At 37.8% G+C, this 17,907-nt stretch overlaps 1 protein-coding gene across 5 annotated transcripts in view; it reads left to right on the top strand.

The window, feature by feature from the left end:
• The window catches only part of LOC126356279 (F-box/LRR-repeat protein 2), a 706,156-nt gene extending 689,533 nt beyond the window's left edge, over positions 1-16,623 (top strand). For all 5 annotated transcript variants that reach the window (XM_050007148.1, XM_050007147.1, XM_050007146.1 and 2 more), the window contains one exon: positions 15,245-16,623. In XM_050007148.1, coding sequence (XP_049863105.1) covers positions 15,245-15,380 — 136 coding nt within the window. In that variant the 3' untranslated portion in view covers positions 15,381-16,623. The remainder of the gene's footprint in view (positions 1-15,244) is intronic.
• The last annotated feature ends 1,284 nt before the right edge of the window (positions 16,624-17,907 follow it).

Genomic DNA, 17,907 nt, shown 5'->3' with positions numbered 1-17,907 from the left:
TTGTGTTGACAATGTATATTATTTAAGTCTATAAAGATTTTGACTTGTTATTATCAAAGTTCAAAAAATAACCCAGATTCAGGAAATGTGTGAAATAAAATGGCATTCCCTTTAAAAATCACTTTCATCATTGGAGGTATCTTGTTGTTCAGGTGGCAGTCCAAGCTGATGGACAGCAAGTTGGTTTCAATACTTCCCACAATCCTCTTCTTCACAGAATTTCATCAGGATCTGCAAGTACTTGCACTTGTCTTTAGGAAGAAGAATAGGTGAATTGTATAGCTGCTCAGGTTCCTGAAGATCTGGTAGCATTGTTGTTGCCCCTGCTTCTTTCACTAATCCTTTATCAGTACTACGAAGACTGGTTCATTATAAGTTTCTCTGTGTTTTATGGTTTTTGATTTTGCTTGAAGGAATCTTAACAGCTTCACTGGCCTAACAGCAAAAGAAACCTTTTTCTTTTATGACTTAGAAGAAAGATATTTACTCCAGCTTTTAAACATCTTCTGTTCAAACAAGACATAATTAAAGGACTTAGGTTGACCTGGGCCTCGGCAATCACTTCTATCTAGCTATCAGGAGTTTCAGCTTTTACATACTTGGGGATCAATACCATACTTTTATCTGGCTCCATGAAAGAATGGCCATATACTCGAGATGCAAAAGTCCCCTTCTCAAATCACATTAATTCAACAGTGACCTTAGTGTAGGAATTGAACGATGGTGTTGTTTTCGTTTTGTTTCCCACATGAGTTGCAAAGACATGAAGCAACTGGTCCTCTCTGTTCAGGTAACAGTAGAAAAAATGATGAAGCATTGATGCAACATCATCTGATCCCCTCATTGTCCTGGTATGGTCACAGGTGTACGTAACTGATGAGCCAGTTGATAAAACTTGGCTATTGAAAATGTAGAAAGAAAATAGTCTTCCGAATACACCTCACTTGAAGCTGTATTCATTGTAGGGAGGTTTTCAACAAAATCTATTCCAATGGTTTCCAGAGTTGGTGATTGCTCAGCCTCTTTTTTTTTGGCAGTTCTCTCTGTAGAACCACTCCACTTTCTTGTGATGCAATAATCTTTCATTTTCTGCTTCCTATTATCCCCCTGGAGCATTTTCCTATCTTCTTCTCTTAGTGCATTACAGATTTTTCTCTTGAGATCAGTTACTTTGACTTTCTGTTCAACAGCATGCATTGGTTTGAGGGCAGTTTAAGGTGATATCGACTTCTATGACAAAAATTTGTCTGAATGTTTCATAAGAAATCTGAATGTCTTGATATTTAGTAAAAAAAATGGAAAGAAGTTTCTTGACATTTAAGTCTTTTGGAAAAATATATTTTGTGAGTTTTTTTATACTGTAATGTCATTTTCTGCCAACGGCCTTGCTGCAGTGGTAACACTGGTTCCTGTGAAATCACTGAAGTTAAGCGCTGTTGGGTTTGGCTAGCACTTGGATGGGTCGCCATCTAGGTCTGCTGAGTGCTATTGGCAAGTGGGTTCCACTCAGCCCTTGTGAGGCCAATTGAGGAACTACTTGATTGAGAAGTAGTGGCTCCAGGCACTAAAATTGAAAATGGCTTGAAGAGTGGTGTGCTGACCACATGCCCCTCTTTATCTGCATCCAGTGATGCCTTAGGGCTGAGGATGACATGGCAGCTGGTTGGTGCTGCTGGGCTTTCAGCATCTGCCTGGACGTTGTTTGCTTTTTGTTTTTTCAATGTGCTTTTCTTCCTTTTAAGGCACCAAGAAACTGTTTCATGAGTCCATTCAACAAACTTATGAGATCAATTATTGTGCTTTCCTCTTTCATCCAATGGTGACTCACCAGTTTTACTTAAAAATGTTTTAATTGTGTGGAGACACAAAGGTTTAATACCAAACAGTGACTGAGATGCTTTAAAACATACTGGTACCTCTACTACTTCACCATCCCTTATCACCCTAGGTTTGTAACTATAGAAGCTGTCATTTAACTTAGCATCTTCTTCAGTCTTCCTCGGTTTTTATTTATTTATTTGTTTTATCTATCTTTCAGCATTAACACACAATCAATGTCAGAAGAATTACAGCTATTTGTACATTACGTTTTACATAACAAAATATTAAATGGTAAAAATATAACAGTGTTGTACCCTATTAGCTTATAGCTGCCTCTACACCCATATCTACACATAGCAGTAAGCCTTAATTTATCAGCATTAAGATGCAATTGATGTCATCAGAAGAATTATAGCTATTTGTACATTACGTTTTACATAACAAAATATTACATAGTAAAAATATAGCAGTGTTGTACTCTATTAACTTATAGCTGCCTCTACACCCATATCTATACATAACAGTAATCCTTAATTTATCAATAAATTAGGTAATCTTTACAACTATTCTGAAATTCTTCTGTACTACAGAAAGTATTTTCCTTCATCCACACATTGGTTTTAGTTTTGAAAATATCCAGTGAAACCAATTGAGCCTGTACATGTAAAGTGTTGAATAATTTGCACTGTGCTACAGGATGCACTGAGATAAGGCCTGATAAATAACTGTTTTGTGCACAGTACCACCATGATAACCAATACTGTTGAATTGTGTTATTAGATAATGCCATTTATTCATAAAAATATTCTTGAAACATTCATATAATCTACATTGGAATTCAGCTCCAGTTTCAAATAAAGAGGCTAATAGGTTTTAATGAACATTACTGAGGTGACCATATGTTATACATTTTTTAATGATTGTTTATCACTAGCACATACATATTTGTTCACTTAAATGCCAGTGAAATTACTGTACAGCATTATTACAACAAAAATTCAAGCTATAATGTAAGGAAACCTATCAACCAAGAAACACAATACGTATAATATGTGAATCATATAAATCAGAAGCTATGATTACAAAATCAGTGACAATAGATCATGAGTCAGCACACATAGCATGCATGCGCCAGTTGTTGCTTAAACAGTTTGTGCTGTTTGTTACCATTATTCTTGTAGATTCTGCTGCTTTTTCCATTGTATACAAATTCTGTAAACATTTGTAACTTGAAAAGTGTTGTGTTTCCCTTTGAACTATTTAACACAATGAAACAGCTGGCTGAGAAACAAACAATGATACCAATATCTCATTTTAAATTTTGTTTGGACAATGTTAGAACACACAATCAGCTACTTGAGTAGCAGTATCTGATGTAAAGTGCACCCTTGACCGATTCAGGTTGACCTTACAGTTCTCAAACCTATGCTGTAAGGCAACAAAATCACATTCTCGCTTGTCACAGAACTTTAACAGCTCTGATTCAAGCATTCCACTTGACTCAGAACCAGGAGGCCATGATTTGTTCTGGGAACAATGCTGCAGTTTATAAGCTTTGTTGAAATTCATTGATCAAGGCTGGTACTCTAAACCTTCTCTATCAGTCACTGGAAGGATCCAATTATGATCTCGGAGCCCAGGCAAGGGGTGTCTCTTGTCCCAACATGTGCTGCAAACTGCAGTTTACCACACCCTGCTTCCTCAATGACTGCTAGACTAGCCTTTTCAATCTATGGAATAAAGTTCTCCATCATATACATTAAGTGCACATGGTGCTTTCTCCATTCCTTGCCTACCATTTCCCTAAGGGGTAGCATTATTCACCATATTTGTGAACTGCTTTCTCCATCCCTTACCTACCATTTCCCTAAGGGGTAGCATTATTCATCGTATTTCTGAACTTCTGATGATTAATAGACCTCTATCCTTTAGGATTAGCCTCTCCTTGACATGGAACACATCACATTTCCGCAAAGGTAAAGTGAATTTCACTGGTTAAGTTTCATTTTCAGTAGAAGGCAGCACCTCAGACTTGTTGGTTGGAGGAATAGGTGTAACATCTGAGTTCTCCCTGGTCCATAACTCTACTTTTGTGCCTACACCCTTGGTGGAGGCCAATCTCACCATCTTCTCAGTATGGCCCTGATGAGTAAATAATTAGTAGTTTGATGACTTGTATGTAATTGTGAACTGGGTAATAGCAGTAGGCTGGTCACTTCAGTAAAATGTTATTGAATTGTATTTAGTGTGTGAGCACAGTAGCTGTGGGTTTTAGATCAATCGCTGGTATGTCAACTACACTCCTGGAAATTGAAATAAGAACACCGTGAATTCATTGTCCCAAGAAGGGGAAACTTTATTGACACATTCCTGGGCTCAGATACATCACATGATCACACTGACAGAACCACAGGCACATAGACACAGGCAACAGAGCATTCACAATGTCGGCAATAGTACAGTGTATATCCACCTTTCGCAGCAATGCAGGCTGCTATTCTCCCATGGAGACGATCGTAGAGATGCTGGATGTAGTCCTGTGGAACAGCTTGCCATGCCATTTCCACCTGGCGCCTCAGTTGGACCAGCGTTCGTGCTGGACGTGCAGACCGCGTGAGACGACGCTTCAACCAGTCCCAAACATGCTCAATGGGGGACAGATCCGGAGATCTTGTTGGCCAGGGTAGTTGACTTACACCTTCTAGAGCACGTTGGGTGGCACGGGATACATGCGGACGTGCATTGTCCTGTTGGAACAGCAAGTTCCCTTGCCGGTCTAGGAATGGTAGAACGATGGGTTCGATGACGGTTTGGATGTACCGTGCACTATTCAGTGTCTCCTCGACGATCACCAGAGGTGTACGGCCAGTGTAGGAGATCGCTCCCCACACCATGATGCCGGGTGTTGGCGCTGTGTGCCTCGGTCGTATGCAGTCCTGATTGTGGCGCTCACCTGCACGGCGCCAAACACGCATACGATCATCATTTGCACCAAGGCAGAAGTGACTCTCATCGCTGAAGACGACACGTCTCCATTCGTCCCTCCATTCACGCCTGACGCGACACCACTGGATGCGGGCTGCACGATGTTGGGGCGTGAGCGGAAGACGGCCTAACGGTGTGCGGGACTGTAGCCCAGCTTCATGGAGACGGTTGCGAATGGTCCTCGCCGATACCCCAGAAGCAACAGTGTCCCTAATTTGCTGGCAAGTGGCCGTGCGGTCCCCTACGGCACTGCGTAGGATCCTACGGTCTTTGCGTGCATCCGTGCATCGCTGCGGTCCGGTCCCAGGTCGACGGGCACGTGCACCTTCCGCCGACCACTGGCGACAACATTGATGTACTGTGGAGACCTCACGCCCCACGTGTTGAGCAATTCGGCAGTACGTCCACCCGGCCTCCCGCATGCCCACTATACGCCCTCGCTCAAAGTCCGTCAACTGCACATACGGTTCACGTCCACGCTGTCGCAGCATGCTACCAGTGTTAAAGACTGCGATGGAGCTCCGTATGCCACGGCAAACTGGCTGACACTGACGGCGGCGGTGCACAAATGCTGCGCAGCTAGCGCCATTCGACGGCCAACACCGCGGTTCCTGGTGTGTCCGCTGTGCCGTGCGTGTGATCATTGCTTGTACAGCCCTCTCGCAGTGTCCGGAGCAAGTATGGTGGGTCTGACACACCGGTGTCAATGTGTTCTTTTTTCCATTTCCAGGAGTGTATATACCTGAATATACAAAGGGTGCTTGAATAAGAGTTTTCCACATTCTTACAGGAAATAATATTGGTCAAAACTAGAAAATGGTTCTACATACATATGCCCAGTAACAAATACTTGTTACTCATACTACAGGAAGTGCCCAATTTGTTTAACTCTCATTCTCATGTGGCCTCCAAGCCCTTGTTCTCAAAGAATCATAAGCTCTTATGAACACATTTGGCTCCCTCCAATTTGGTCACACATCTCTGTCATTTTTGTACATTTTTGGTGGATGAGGAATAAATAAGAGACTCTAAGTGTTCCCATAGCCAGAAATCTAAGGGATTATCATCAGGTGAAGGCAGAGGTATCAACTAGGCCTCCTTGAGTAATACGCTGCTCATTAAACATTTACATTAGGTACTGTCATATCAGGTGTAGATCATTGGGTGGTGCCCCATCATTCAGAAACCATACATAAGGAGTGATCAAAATGTTTCCATTCAAACGCCATACTTATCTCTTGCCTACACATCAGGGCTTATATACCTGCACTGGAGTCACACTGTGTTATATATATTCTGCAGCAATTTCCTCAAACAGAGACTTTTTATCACCCCTTATACATTGTCTTTCTACAAAGGTAACAATTCCAGTAATGTGGATAATTTGTCATGAACAAATTGGTGTCCAGTAAAGTGTATGAGCCTATAATTCTGTCATCAGTGATTTCTTCCCATAAATGCTTGGCAGTTTACATCTGTCTATGTATGGTTACTGTGGTAATCTTTTATCCCACTCCATGTGCATCCCATCTCAACTGCAAAATAAAATGTGATCTGTGAACCTTCAGCATTTTGTCTTAGAATTCACTGAAAGTACTGCATTCTGGCGTGGTAGTGTTATGCTATGTACATTGTAAGTAAGATGGATAAAGTAAGTGCTCAGGCAGAAATTATCAGAGAGGAGCATGATGTATCTTTCAGATGCCATAATTTCTTGCATGCCTTTGTCAGGATTATTGTCTACTTGCTGCAACCCTCACTCTTTCATATCCAGCATGAAAACTGTATAACAGCTATTGCAAACATTTGTCCTTGTTGCAAATGTTACCACGTCTGATAGTTATGTGAACATTCGGCTGGATATTTATCAGATGTGATTTGCCATTGAGGGTGTCATTTACCATACATGAGAACTGCCTCTTGATTAATTCCATTGATTGAACCATGACAGAATGCCATTTCTGCCATTTTCCATGCAGATTCACTTTTTACTTCATTCACACTTCTCAGAATCACTAATCTTGGTCTGATGCCAGTGTAAACTCAAAACAATATGTACGGAATGACTGATGTAGAAAACAATGATAAGCACTGCCTCTGACTACACCATCAGAACTAAATGACTATGTGTAGAAAAAAACCCCAAAACCAACAAGTAATTTGCATTGCATGCAATGTGGGAGACAGCCAACAATACAGAGCACTGACAACAAGTAGCATGTTCCACATCTTAATGAGTATTTATTCCTTGATATCTGTGCATAACACTTTCTTGTAAGAATATGGGACTTCTTCGCATTACTGTCATCGGTGTGTTTGGAATGTGTCCCATAGAAGTTTACATTTTTGTATTTATGGATATGAACTTATGATGGAACACACACTGTACATTAACATATCTGACTTTTTAGAATTGTCTACATAAATACAATCAGTGATGATGTATAAGTTTCAGTAATACTAGTAGTTTTATTTATCCATCAATCTACATCTGCATCTACATACATACTCCGCAGTCCACCATACGGTGCGTGACAGAGGGTACCTCTACCACAACTAACATCTTCTCTCCCTGTTCCACTCTCAAACAGAATGAGGGAAAAATGAGTGCCTATATGCCTCTGTACGAGCCATAATCTCTCTTATCTTATCTTTGTGGTCTTTCCGCAAAATATAAGTTGGTGGCAGTAAAATTATACTGCAGTCAGCCTCAAATGCTGGTTCTCTAAATTTCCTCAGTAGCAATTCATAAAAAGAATGCCTCCTTTCCTCTAGAGACTCCCACCCAAGTTCCTGAAGCATTTCCGTAACACTCGCGTGTTGATCAAACCTACCCGTAACAAATCTAGCAGCCTGCCTCTGAATTGCTTCTATGTGCTCCCTCAATCCGACCTGATAGGGATCCCAAACGCTTGAGCAGTACTCAAGAATAGGTAGTATTAGTTTTTTATAAGCGGTCTCCTATACAGATGAACCACATCTTTTCAAAATTCTACCAATGAACCCAAGAGGACTATCCGCCTTCCCCACAACTGCCATTACATGCTTGTCCCACTTCATATCGCTGTGCAATGTTACGCCCAAATATTTAATCGACATGACTGTGTCAGGCGCTATGCTACTAATGGAGTAATTAAAACATCATGGGATTTTTTTTCTTATTCATCTGCATTAATTTACATTTATCTATATTTAGAGTTAGCTGCCATTCTTTACACCAATCGCAAATCCTGTCCAAGTCATCTTGTATCCTCCAACAGTTGCTTAATGATGACACCTTCCCATACACCACAGAATCACCAGCAAACAGCCACCCTATCCAAATAATCATTTATGTAGATAGAAAGAAACAGCGGACCTACCACACTTCCCTGGGGCACTCCAGATGATACCCTCACCTCCGAAGAACACTCACCGTCGAGGACAACGTACTGGGTTCTATTACTTAAGAAGTCTTTGAGCCACACACATATTTGGGAGCCAATCCCATATGCTCATACCTTAGTTAGGAGTCTGCAGTGGGGCACTGAGTCAAGGAATATGGCATCCATCTGATACCCTTCATCCATGGTTCGCAAGATATCATGTGAAAAAAGGGCGAGATGCATTTTGCAGGAGCGATGCTTTCTAAAGCTGTGCTGATGCATGGACAGCAACTTCTCCATAGATCTCTCTTACAAAGGTATTGGAAATGTCTTGGTATCACAATTTAAGAGCAACAAAATGAAAGTAATTTGCAAGCACAAACATTTACAGACTTACAGGTCTAAAATGACAAGGAAGGTAGTTGGTAATGACATATTTTTCATTGTCCATTTTGCCTTGCCTTTAGGTGAGATATGTATGCGTATCCAGCTCAACCTGACTGAATTTCATTTTTCTAGTAAACTGAAGCTGAAACAAGGGATAAAAAATTTGCTTTACTTGTTTATAACAAACATAGTTATTTGTTAATAATTTACTTAGCTGACTTATAACAGAATGTGTTGTAGAACTCTGATTTACCAACAACATTGTTTTACTAACTAACTAACTACATTTCAGCATAAATCACTGATATAAGAAAATGGAAATACAGTAGTTCTATTACTGACCTTTGAGATGACTGATTCATCTTCTGACAAATATTCTGAGAATATTTATGATTTGTTTTATGCTTACTGTTTCTTTATGGTTGCTCTGAAATGCATGAATTAGTTCATTTGATAACCTCTTAACGATTTGTAATAATATTATTATATTCATTAGTTACGTTTCACCACTGGAATTGTTCCACATTCACTTTTTGGTTGAAGGTTGTGAAGTTTGGTTCTTGTGGTTCAATTTCCATCAATTTTGGTTGTGATTTACTCAACTTGTCTGAAATATCTATAGCCCTTCTATGTTTCAATTGTGATGAAATATGTGTTTTCATTTTGTAAATCTTAATTTTGTCTGTTTTCTCTGCAACTGATATCTTGACTTTAACTGCTTTACTGTATTTCTTGGATCCACTGTTCTCCAATCTTCTTTCTTAAATGTATCATCACTAGTAGTCTTAAGAGCCTGTTTCTCGCTGCTGCAGGATGTGAAAGATATTTGTTCTTCATTGCACTAGTGTCACAATAGACAATTTCAATGGAGAGGACTCTCCACACTGCTTCCACCTGATAATTTATGTTCATTCAAGTTGAGATGGTACTTCTTGCAGTTTTGAGGAGCTGACTAGTACTTCTTTCAGTTTTTATTTGGAACATAGTTTCACAATTAAATCTCTGTTTGTCGATGACTTCCAGATGAGTTGCAGTTTAGATTGTTGGATTTTAGTATCAATTGGCAAGCGTTTCTTAGTATATGTTGACAAGGTCTTAAATTGGGCTTTTTCACTTTGTTGATTCTGTCTATCCATGTCACTTTCTCACTTAGATTGTGAATAATGATTTGTCCTGGGTATGGCAACACTGTGTTAATTTTTAGACAATTTTTGAGACTTTGTTTATAAACATGGATTTCATGAGTATATTCTCAGTTTTCTTAACTGTCACATGTAGTCCAAATTTTTGAATTATTGTCCCCCTTCAGTGGTGATCTAGACATAAACTTCTACTATATCAAGGCCTAATCCTAGGTAGTTTTTCCTTAGTAAAAGATTTTCACCAATTTTGACTTTAGGTAGCTTTTTATATTGCCAAATCTTCATGATATAATGGAGGGTAAGCAGGAAAATAATCAGTCACCTTGTCTGAGCTCAGTCTTTGTTATGAAAGATTTTACACTCCTCCTCTACTCTTTACATTGAAATTTGTGCTGATTAAAGTTAGTGTGAGGTTATTTAGTTATTTTGAATAAAGCCTTCATGCTCTGAAGATTTTTAAAAGTGTCAGTCTGTGGATACTATCATAGTTTCTTTAACCTGTGAATTAGATAAATAATTGTTTACTTCTGTACTTGTAGTTTTCCATTATCAGTTCTGGGTCAAGACATTGACCTGGACAACTTCAGTATGGGCAACATTCTCCTTGGTATTCGACAAGTTGCAGCTCCAGACTGTTTTTTATGCTGTTGTAAATTACACTATGGAGCAAAAGTATCCGATCACCCCCAAAAACTTATGTTCTTCATATTAGGTGTATTGTGCTGCCACTTACTGCCAGGTACTGCATATCAGCAACCTCAGTAGTCATCAGACATTGTGAGAGAGCAGAATGGGGCAATCTGTGGAACTCACGGACGTCAAACGTGATCAGGTGATTGGATGTCACTTGGGTCATATGTTTGTATGTGAGATTTCTACATTCCTAAATATCCCTAGGTCCATTGTTTCCAATGTGATAGTGAAGTGGAAATGTGAAGGTACACATGCAGCACAAAAGCATATAGGCCGACCTTGTCTGTTGACTGGTAGAGAGCACTGACAGTTTAAGAGGGTCGTAATGTGTAATAGGCAGACATCTATCTAGACCACCACACAGGAATTCCAAACCGCATCAGGATCCACTGCAAGTGCTCTGACAGTTAGGTGGGAGGTGAGAAAACTTGGATTTCATGCTCGAGTGGCTGCTCATAAGCCACACTTCATGCCAGTAAATGCCAAACAATGCCTCACTTGGCATAAGGAGCATAAACATTGGATGACTGAACAGTGGAAAAATGTTGTGTGGAGTGATGAATCATGATACGCAATGTGGCGATCTGATGGCAAGGTGTGGGTATGGCGAATGCCTGGTGAACATCATCTACCAGCATGTGTAGAGCCAACAATAAAATTTAGAGGCTTTGGTGTTATGGTGTGGTTGTGTTTGTCATGGAGGGAGCTTGCACCACTTGTTGTTTTGCAAGGCACTGTCAGATCATAGGCCTACATTGTTGTTTTAAACACACTTCTTGCTTCTCACTGTTGAAGAGCAATTCGAGGATGCTGATTGCATCTTTCAACACAATCAGGCACCTATTCATCATACACGGCCTGTGGCGGAGTGGTTGCATGGCAATAACATCTATGTAATGGACTGGTCTGCACAGAGTCCTGACCTGAATCCTATAGAACACCTTCGGGATGTTTCGGAATGCTGTCTTCATGCCAGGCCTCACCGACCTTCATCAATACCTCTCCTCACTGGAGCATTCCATGAAGAATGGGCTGCCATTGCCCAAGAAACATTCCAGCACCTGATTGAACATATGCCTACAAGAGTGGAAGCTGTCATCAAGGCTAAGGGTGGGTCAACACCATACTGAATTCCAACATTACCAATGGAGGGCGCCAAAAACTTTAAAGTCATTTTCAGCCAGGTGTCTAGATACTTTTGATCACATAATGTGTGTGTGGGAAAATTTTGTATGTGCAGTCCAGAAGGGTTATCCTCTTTAATTATCTAGACTGGTTTATATCCGTTTTTAAATATGTACTATTCCTGATGGTCAGTGCTCTGGAACTTTCTCTGTGACCCTCATTTGAATTAGATGCTGGTGGAGCTCCATAATCACAAGATTTCCTTAATTTTTTCTGTGCAGACTAGATCTTCATCTATCCACTCTAAGGCTTCCTTGAAGTGATTTTGGTTTCCTTGTCTTATTATTTTATGAGTTAATTTTATTTGTATTAATTTTGATTCTTCTGACCTCTGGGTGTGATACTCTATTCAAGTTTGATCCCTTCTCTGTAGCACCCAGTCACTTTCTTCACTCCAACATTCAGGTATCTTTGTGGGATTTATTAGAGCTAATTGTTCTGCTGACAATTTTAATTTGGTGCTCAGTGATTTCAGAATTTTAGTGTTGACAGATTCTTCTCCTATTTTTCCATACTACTCTATATTTGTTACCAAAGTTGTTGGGTCAGATTTCCTCCTGTTTTAATTTGAAAATCTTTTCTTCATCATTGGGGTTGTTATGTTCATATGTTCCAGTTTAATAGTTTGATCCAGGATCTACTCCCCATGCGATACTGATATTATGGATTTACCAGTGGTGGAATGTATCAATGGAGATGTGATTCAGATACCATTCACTCTTTCTAACACTGAAATGTTTCCAAGTTTTTAATTTGTGGAGTTTAATTTTAAAGCTTGGTGACTTTGAGAGAAGACTGTGGTTTATGCCAACTACAATCATTCTTTGACTATTTTCCATGGACATTTAAGAGCTACTCACTTTTTAGTGATGTCATGGTATCTTTTTTTATTCCAGTTGTAAATTTAAATTGCCATAGAGAATATTAATGTTTGATGAAAGGACACTTACTGAAGTATAATACAGTAGAGCCCAGAATTTTTCTGTCCTCATGGTGTTATTTTTTTAGCTACTTAGGGCGAGCACTTTAATATGAAGATGAATTAAATATAAGCTAGAATTTTTTAACTCAGTTTATTTAAACTTCAGAAAAATTCATGCACATGAACTAATTTTTCTGTGTAGTCTCCTGAATGGGAAACACATATTTCCCAGTAGATAGGAAGTTTCTTGATCCCATGGCTATGACAGAAGCCAGTTGGGCACTAACTTCAATAGCACCTCTGTTGGCAGATCTTTGTCCTCCAACTGGTTCCTTGAGTGATTCATACAAATGAAAATGCAGGGTGATAAGTCCAGACTATAGGGATGATGTTCTAGTGTGGTCCAGAACAATCTCTGACTTTTTTTGTTGTGTTCAGCCAGATGTGTGGGTTCAAACATTGTCATGAAGCATGATCACATATCAGATTCCCACCTTTTCTGATGAAACGACCACTGTATTTGGTCCAAACATTGGTCTAGACATAGTGTGTGGTATTCACAGCACGATGTTTGTGGAGAAAACTGATTTGAAAAATTACTTTAAAATAAAAAAGACTGTTATATGAGCCTTACCTTAGGAGATACAGTTTTCAGCTTTGGCAGACAGAGATTCATCTTATTTGCACCATTCCACACTGTTTGTTTTCAATTACAGTTTGTAATGATGCACCCATGCTTCAGCTCAGGTCACAATATGGTGCAGAAGATGCTCTCCTTCAGTATGATAGTGGATCAGTAGCCATTTGCACAAATTGATCAAATTTGAATAGAAGCTGAACAATTCCTTTATGCTTTGAAAGCCAAGCACTGTAATAAAAAGGAAGAAGAAGAGTTGACCAAGGAAGGATGATAGGACAGACTCAGAAAAAGCCTGACACAAATACATGAAAACAATGCCAAACTCAATTTTGGACCCTGTGGTGACCATCTGCATACCAAAAAATTTGAATCCCCTGGAGGAGAATTATGGATTTGAAATATAAATTTATGAAGAAAAATTATTTGGTTGACCATGTCAAATGCTTATACTAGATCCAAAAATGTCTCAGCTGTTAACCGTTTCTCATCCATTATTCTTAAAAAATTATTACTTAATGCCATCACAGATAGTCACCTCATTTGTCTTCTACACAATATTGATAGTTGCTTAATAGTCCATATTTTCCATGAATCATTTTAGGGTATCATACAATATAATTTTCAGTACTTTAGTAATTTGTTTATCCTGATATTGAATCAAACATTCTGTGTACTTTAAAACAATGAAAACAATCAGTTTTTGACAAAATTATTTAATTGGATAGATAAAAAAAATCTACTCACCAAGCAGTGGTAGAACACATACACAAAATATGGTCGTAATTGGAAAGCTTTTGGAGCCAGTAGCTTCATCAAGCAGAAGGATTGAAGGGGAAGGAAGAGGGGTGAAAGAAAAGACTGGATAGGTCTAGGAAAAGAGGTAGATTTTGGGAAGGTAACCCAGAACTGTGGGTCAGAGGAAACTTACCATACATGATGTATGTTGTATTACATTAAGTATCACTAACACATTAAAGTTACATCTGATGCATAATCCAGCATTTAGGAAGTAGTATGACATAAACAGTGCAGAAAAAACATAGTTTATATTCATTCCTGACAAGTACAGGAAAAGAAATGGCATGACAGATTGAGGAATAAAAGGAGAAAAAAAGTGTAACTGGAAAGAGACAGAAGCATTTTCTGTACTGTTTGACAGAGGAAAAATTGGGCATATATTATAATATGAGGTTGACAGTTGATAGCATTGGAAAAGCTGTGAGGTTGACAGATGGAAGTGTTTTTGGTTTTTCTTAAATGTGTCTTGCAATTGACGTGCACAGCATCCAGGGTAACTTCTTCCAAAGATGAACAGCAAAATCAGAGAATAAGGTTGCCAACATTTTCTTTTTATAAATGGGTACTACATAAGTGGGACCTTGTGTTTCAAATACAGTGTGTTGAAAGGTACTTAATTCCTGGTACAAGGTACTGGGATGCAAGTGTATTGATAAGCTAATGAGATAGACGTAAGTTTGGCAGTCATCTAATTTTTCTGGCTGCAATCATCCTAACCAGACATAGGAATCAGTGACTTGCTCAGATAGATGTATGTTGCAGATGTAATGGTTACAAAAATTCATGGTTGGTTCTTACTTTAATTTTGTTACTGTCTTTCCTTTTTTATTTTTAAATGATTTCAGCAAGTTTTCCTTAAAGTGGACATTCTTTTTCTTGCAGGGTTAATGCAATACTGTAGTCTCTGTTTATGACATGTAGCTCTAATTCCTCTTGTGATCCAGTCAGTGTATCTTGTATTGTTTCTAACATTTGCGATTTAAGGTGTAACGAAATTGGGCTTAAATAACAGTCTAGACTGCAATAATATTTTATTAATGACTAGTTTCAAGTTCATGTGGAAGTCATCTTTAAAAAAAAGTGAGCACCATCTGGCTGTTGCTGGCAGCTCCTTGGATGGTGAGGTGGCAACATGGTCGCTCTTCAAAATAATTCCCTTGATTTATCTCATCCAGACTGAAATTCCTGCTTTTAACCTTCAGCACATCATTGTTTGAGGAGTCTCCTTTAATATAAAGCATTAGAGCATTAGTTTTTACTGCATTCAATTATGTTATTTATATTCACATTTTTTTCTACATTTCAGCGATGGCAGATACTATGAGGTGGTGAAAGCAAACTTTGAACGTGCTGATCGTACTACTGTAGTTCGCACAACCACAAACTGCCGTATCTCCAATTACTACCTACTTAATAACTACAAAGATCTTATATTCAACTGATATTACAGATAAAATAAGTTAATGTTTCAAGTAATTAGTTAAATTTATTACTCATTTATAATGGCAGAAAAAATATTTTTGAAACATATATTGACTGATTACAATAATCTCTTCCACTCATTCGCCTCATTGACAGATGTGCTGATTACAGCTGCAATATTCATGTAACATAATATCAAGTGTCTGCAAGATTTAGTAGCTGATTCTCATAGTACAAATGCACACAATGCTAAATAAACGTCATCTGGTAGTTGTGAAAAACTTTCAAAAGACGTAGAAACAAGCATTTATTATATGTACCATTTAAGTTAAACTGCTATGGGTGAGTCCCAGAAAAAAATCAGCTGAAAATAGATAGTTTGTGATCCAAAAAACTCCCGAAATGAAAGCCATACATTATAAACTAGGAAACAGAGTACAAACATTTAGATTTGAGCTTTAACAAATGTCTTTTTTACTGAAGTTAATCTGATCTGAAAAGATATGAAAAGTGAAACTGAAAACATTTTTCTGACACCTGAAAATGAGGAAAATTGATGTGGAAAATCCAAGTAGATTCTTCCAAGAAATGTAAACACTCATAGAAGTGATTTTCTGCTTGGTTTCATCATTTTTGATAGAATGCAAACCATAAATTATATTTTGTCATAAAACATACTCATATCTCATAAACTGTTGTTGTGATCACAAATGGAGCAAAATGAGATTTCAGTGTAAAATATGGAATAAACATTGCTCTGGAACTTGTATTATTGCTCAAGATAAGACTTAAATGTCAAATAAATGCACATTGTTGTACAATAATGTCAATCATTTTATAAAAAGTGTGTTTAAGTGGTTGGTAATTGTCAGTGCCTTACTAGTATATTTATATTTTTGGCTGTAAGGTGTAGTCTATACATCAGATGTTCAGCATTGGTACTGATGTTTTTATATTTTGTTACTCTGATATATATAACTTTTACGCTGATCCTCCAGGTGAATGGTTGAAGTTTTGAAATGCAATGAAATTCAAAATACATTTTGTAAGTCAAAGTGATTTTTCTTAAAATACATAATTTTGGAAAAAAATGTTAGTCTTGTAACATTAGCTGAGTTTGTTTTTCCTCCCCAGCATAAAATGTCTCACTTACATAAACAAAATATGAACTATTTAAGTAATAAGTACATAATATTGTGACAGAAAAAATCATATTATCTTGGAAGCAAGGTTACCACACAATAAAGCTGCTGTTTTCTGGAAGATGAGGGTTTCTATTATTTTGATAACATACTGTGTATGAAAATGACTTCAATAATTTTTTTGATTTAGTTAACTAGTTTCATATTCCATACTGTGTATGAAAATGACTTCAATAATTTTTTTGATTTAGTTAACTAGTTTCATATTCCATGGACCATTTGTATGACACATAGTAATATATGGAACAAGCCATTTTATATTCACATCACAAATTATTTTGTAACTATGAATAAGGCTAATCATTTACCAGAAAAAAAGAAAAAGATATAAACATGTGAGTTAGTATTTCCTACCCATCATCTTTTCACAGTACTATAATAGGAATTCTTCTGTGGAATAGGAGTTATCAATGAGAAATTTTTTCAGTTTATTTTCACTTTTACTTTGCTGTCTGTCAGAACTTTTATATCACTGGGTAAGTGATCAAAAATTTTGGTTGAAGTACTGTGCTCCCCTTTTTGTGCTAAAGACAACCTTAATCAGTGTAACGAATGTTACTTTTTCTTCTGATATTGTAGTTGTGCACATCGTTGTTACTTTTGTACTGCTGTGGATTATTTATAACAAATTTCATGAGGGAATAAATGTACTTTGAACCAGTAGTCAGAATGCCCACATTCTACAAGATGATCATGAACGAGCACCACATGTTATACTTACAGCAGATTTTTGAGCAATGAAGAATTTCTTCCTAAAAGATGAGTTGTCCCAGAACATTATTCTATATGACATTACACAAAACATGTCAGTTTACTGATTTGTCTCTCCCCAAGATCTATAATGTTTCTAAATGGAAATGTGGCTCAACAAAGTTGTTTTACGAGTTCCAGAATATGCTTTTTCCAGTTTAAGTTCTCATCGATATGAACACGTAACAATTCTGAAGTTTTCGCCCTGTTTATTACTTCATCATTATGTGTTACAGTTATCATTGGTGTAGCAGAAATGAACACATTGTGTCTTTTTGAAATTGAGAATGAGACCATTCACAGAGAACCAGTCAGTGATACTTTCAAGAATATTGCTTACCATTTCTTCTGTTTCTGTATGTACTTGATTAAAGTACTAACGTCATTTGCAAAAAAATTCTGCTTGTGTATTAGACAGAAAATCATTTATGTATATGAGGAACAATAGTGGATGTAAGATTGAGTCTTGGGGAATTCCATACATGATTCCTCCCCATCCAGAGTAAGGTCCCCAGACTGTATTGGTTAAATTACTAAGTACAACATTCTGTAGTCTTTAGGTTAGACATAACATTATCTGTTTGTTGACTATACC

Source organism: Schistocerca gregaria, chromosome 3 (assembly GCF_023897955.1).
Source record: "Schistocerca gregaria isolate iqSchGreg1 chromosome 3, iqSchGreg1.2, whole genome shotgun sequence".
NCBI lineage: Eukaryota > Metazoa > Arthropoda > Insecta > Orthoptera > Acrididae > Schistocerca > Schistocerca gregaria.
Note: the sequence above shows the minus strand (reverse complement) of the source record. Positions and strands in the feature narration are given on the sequence as shown.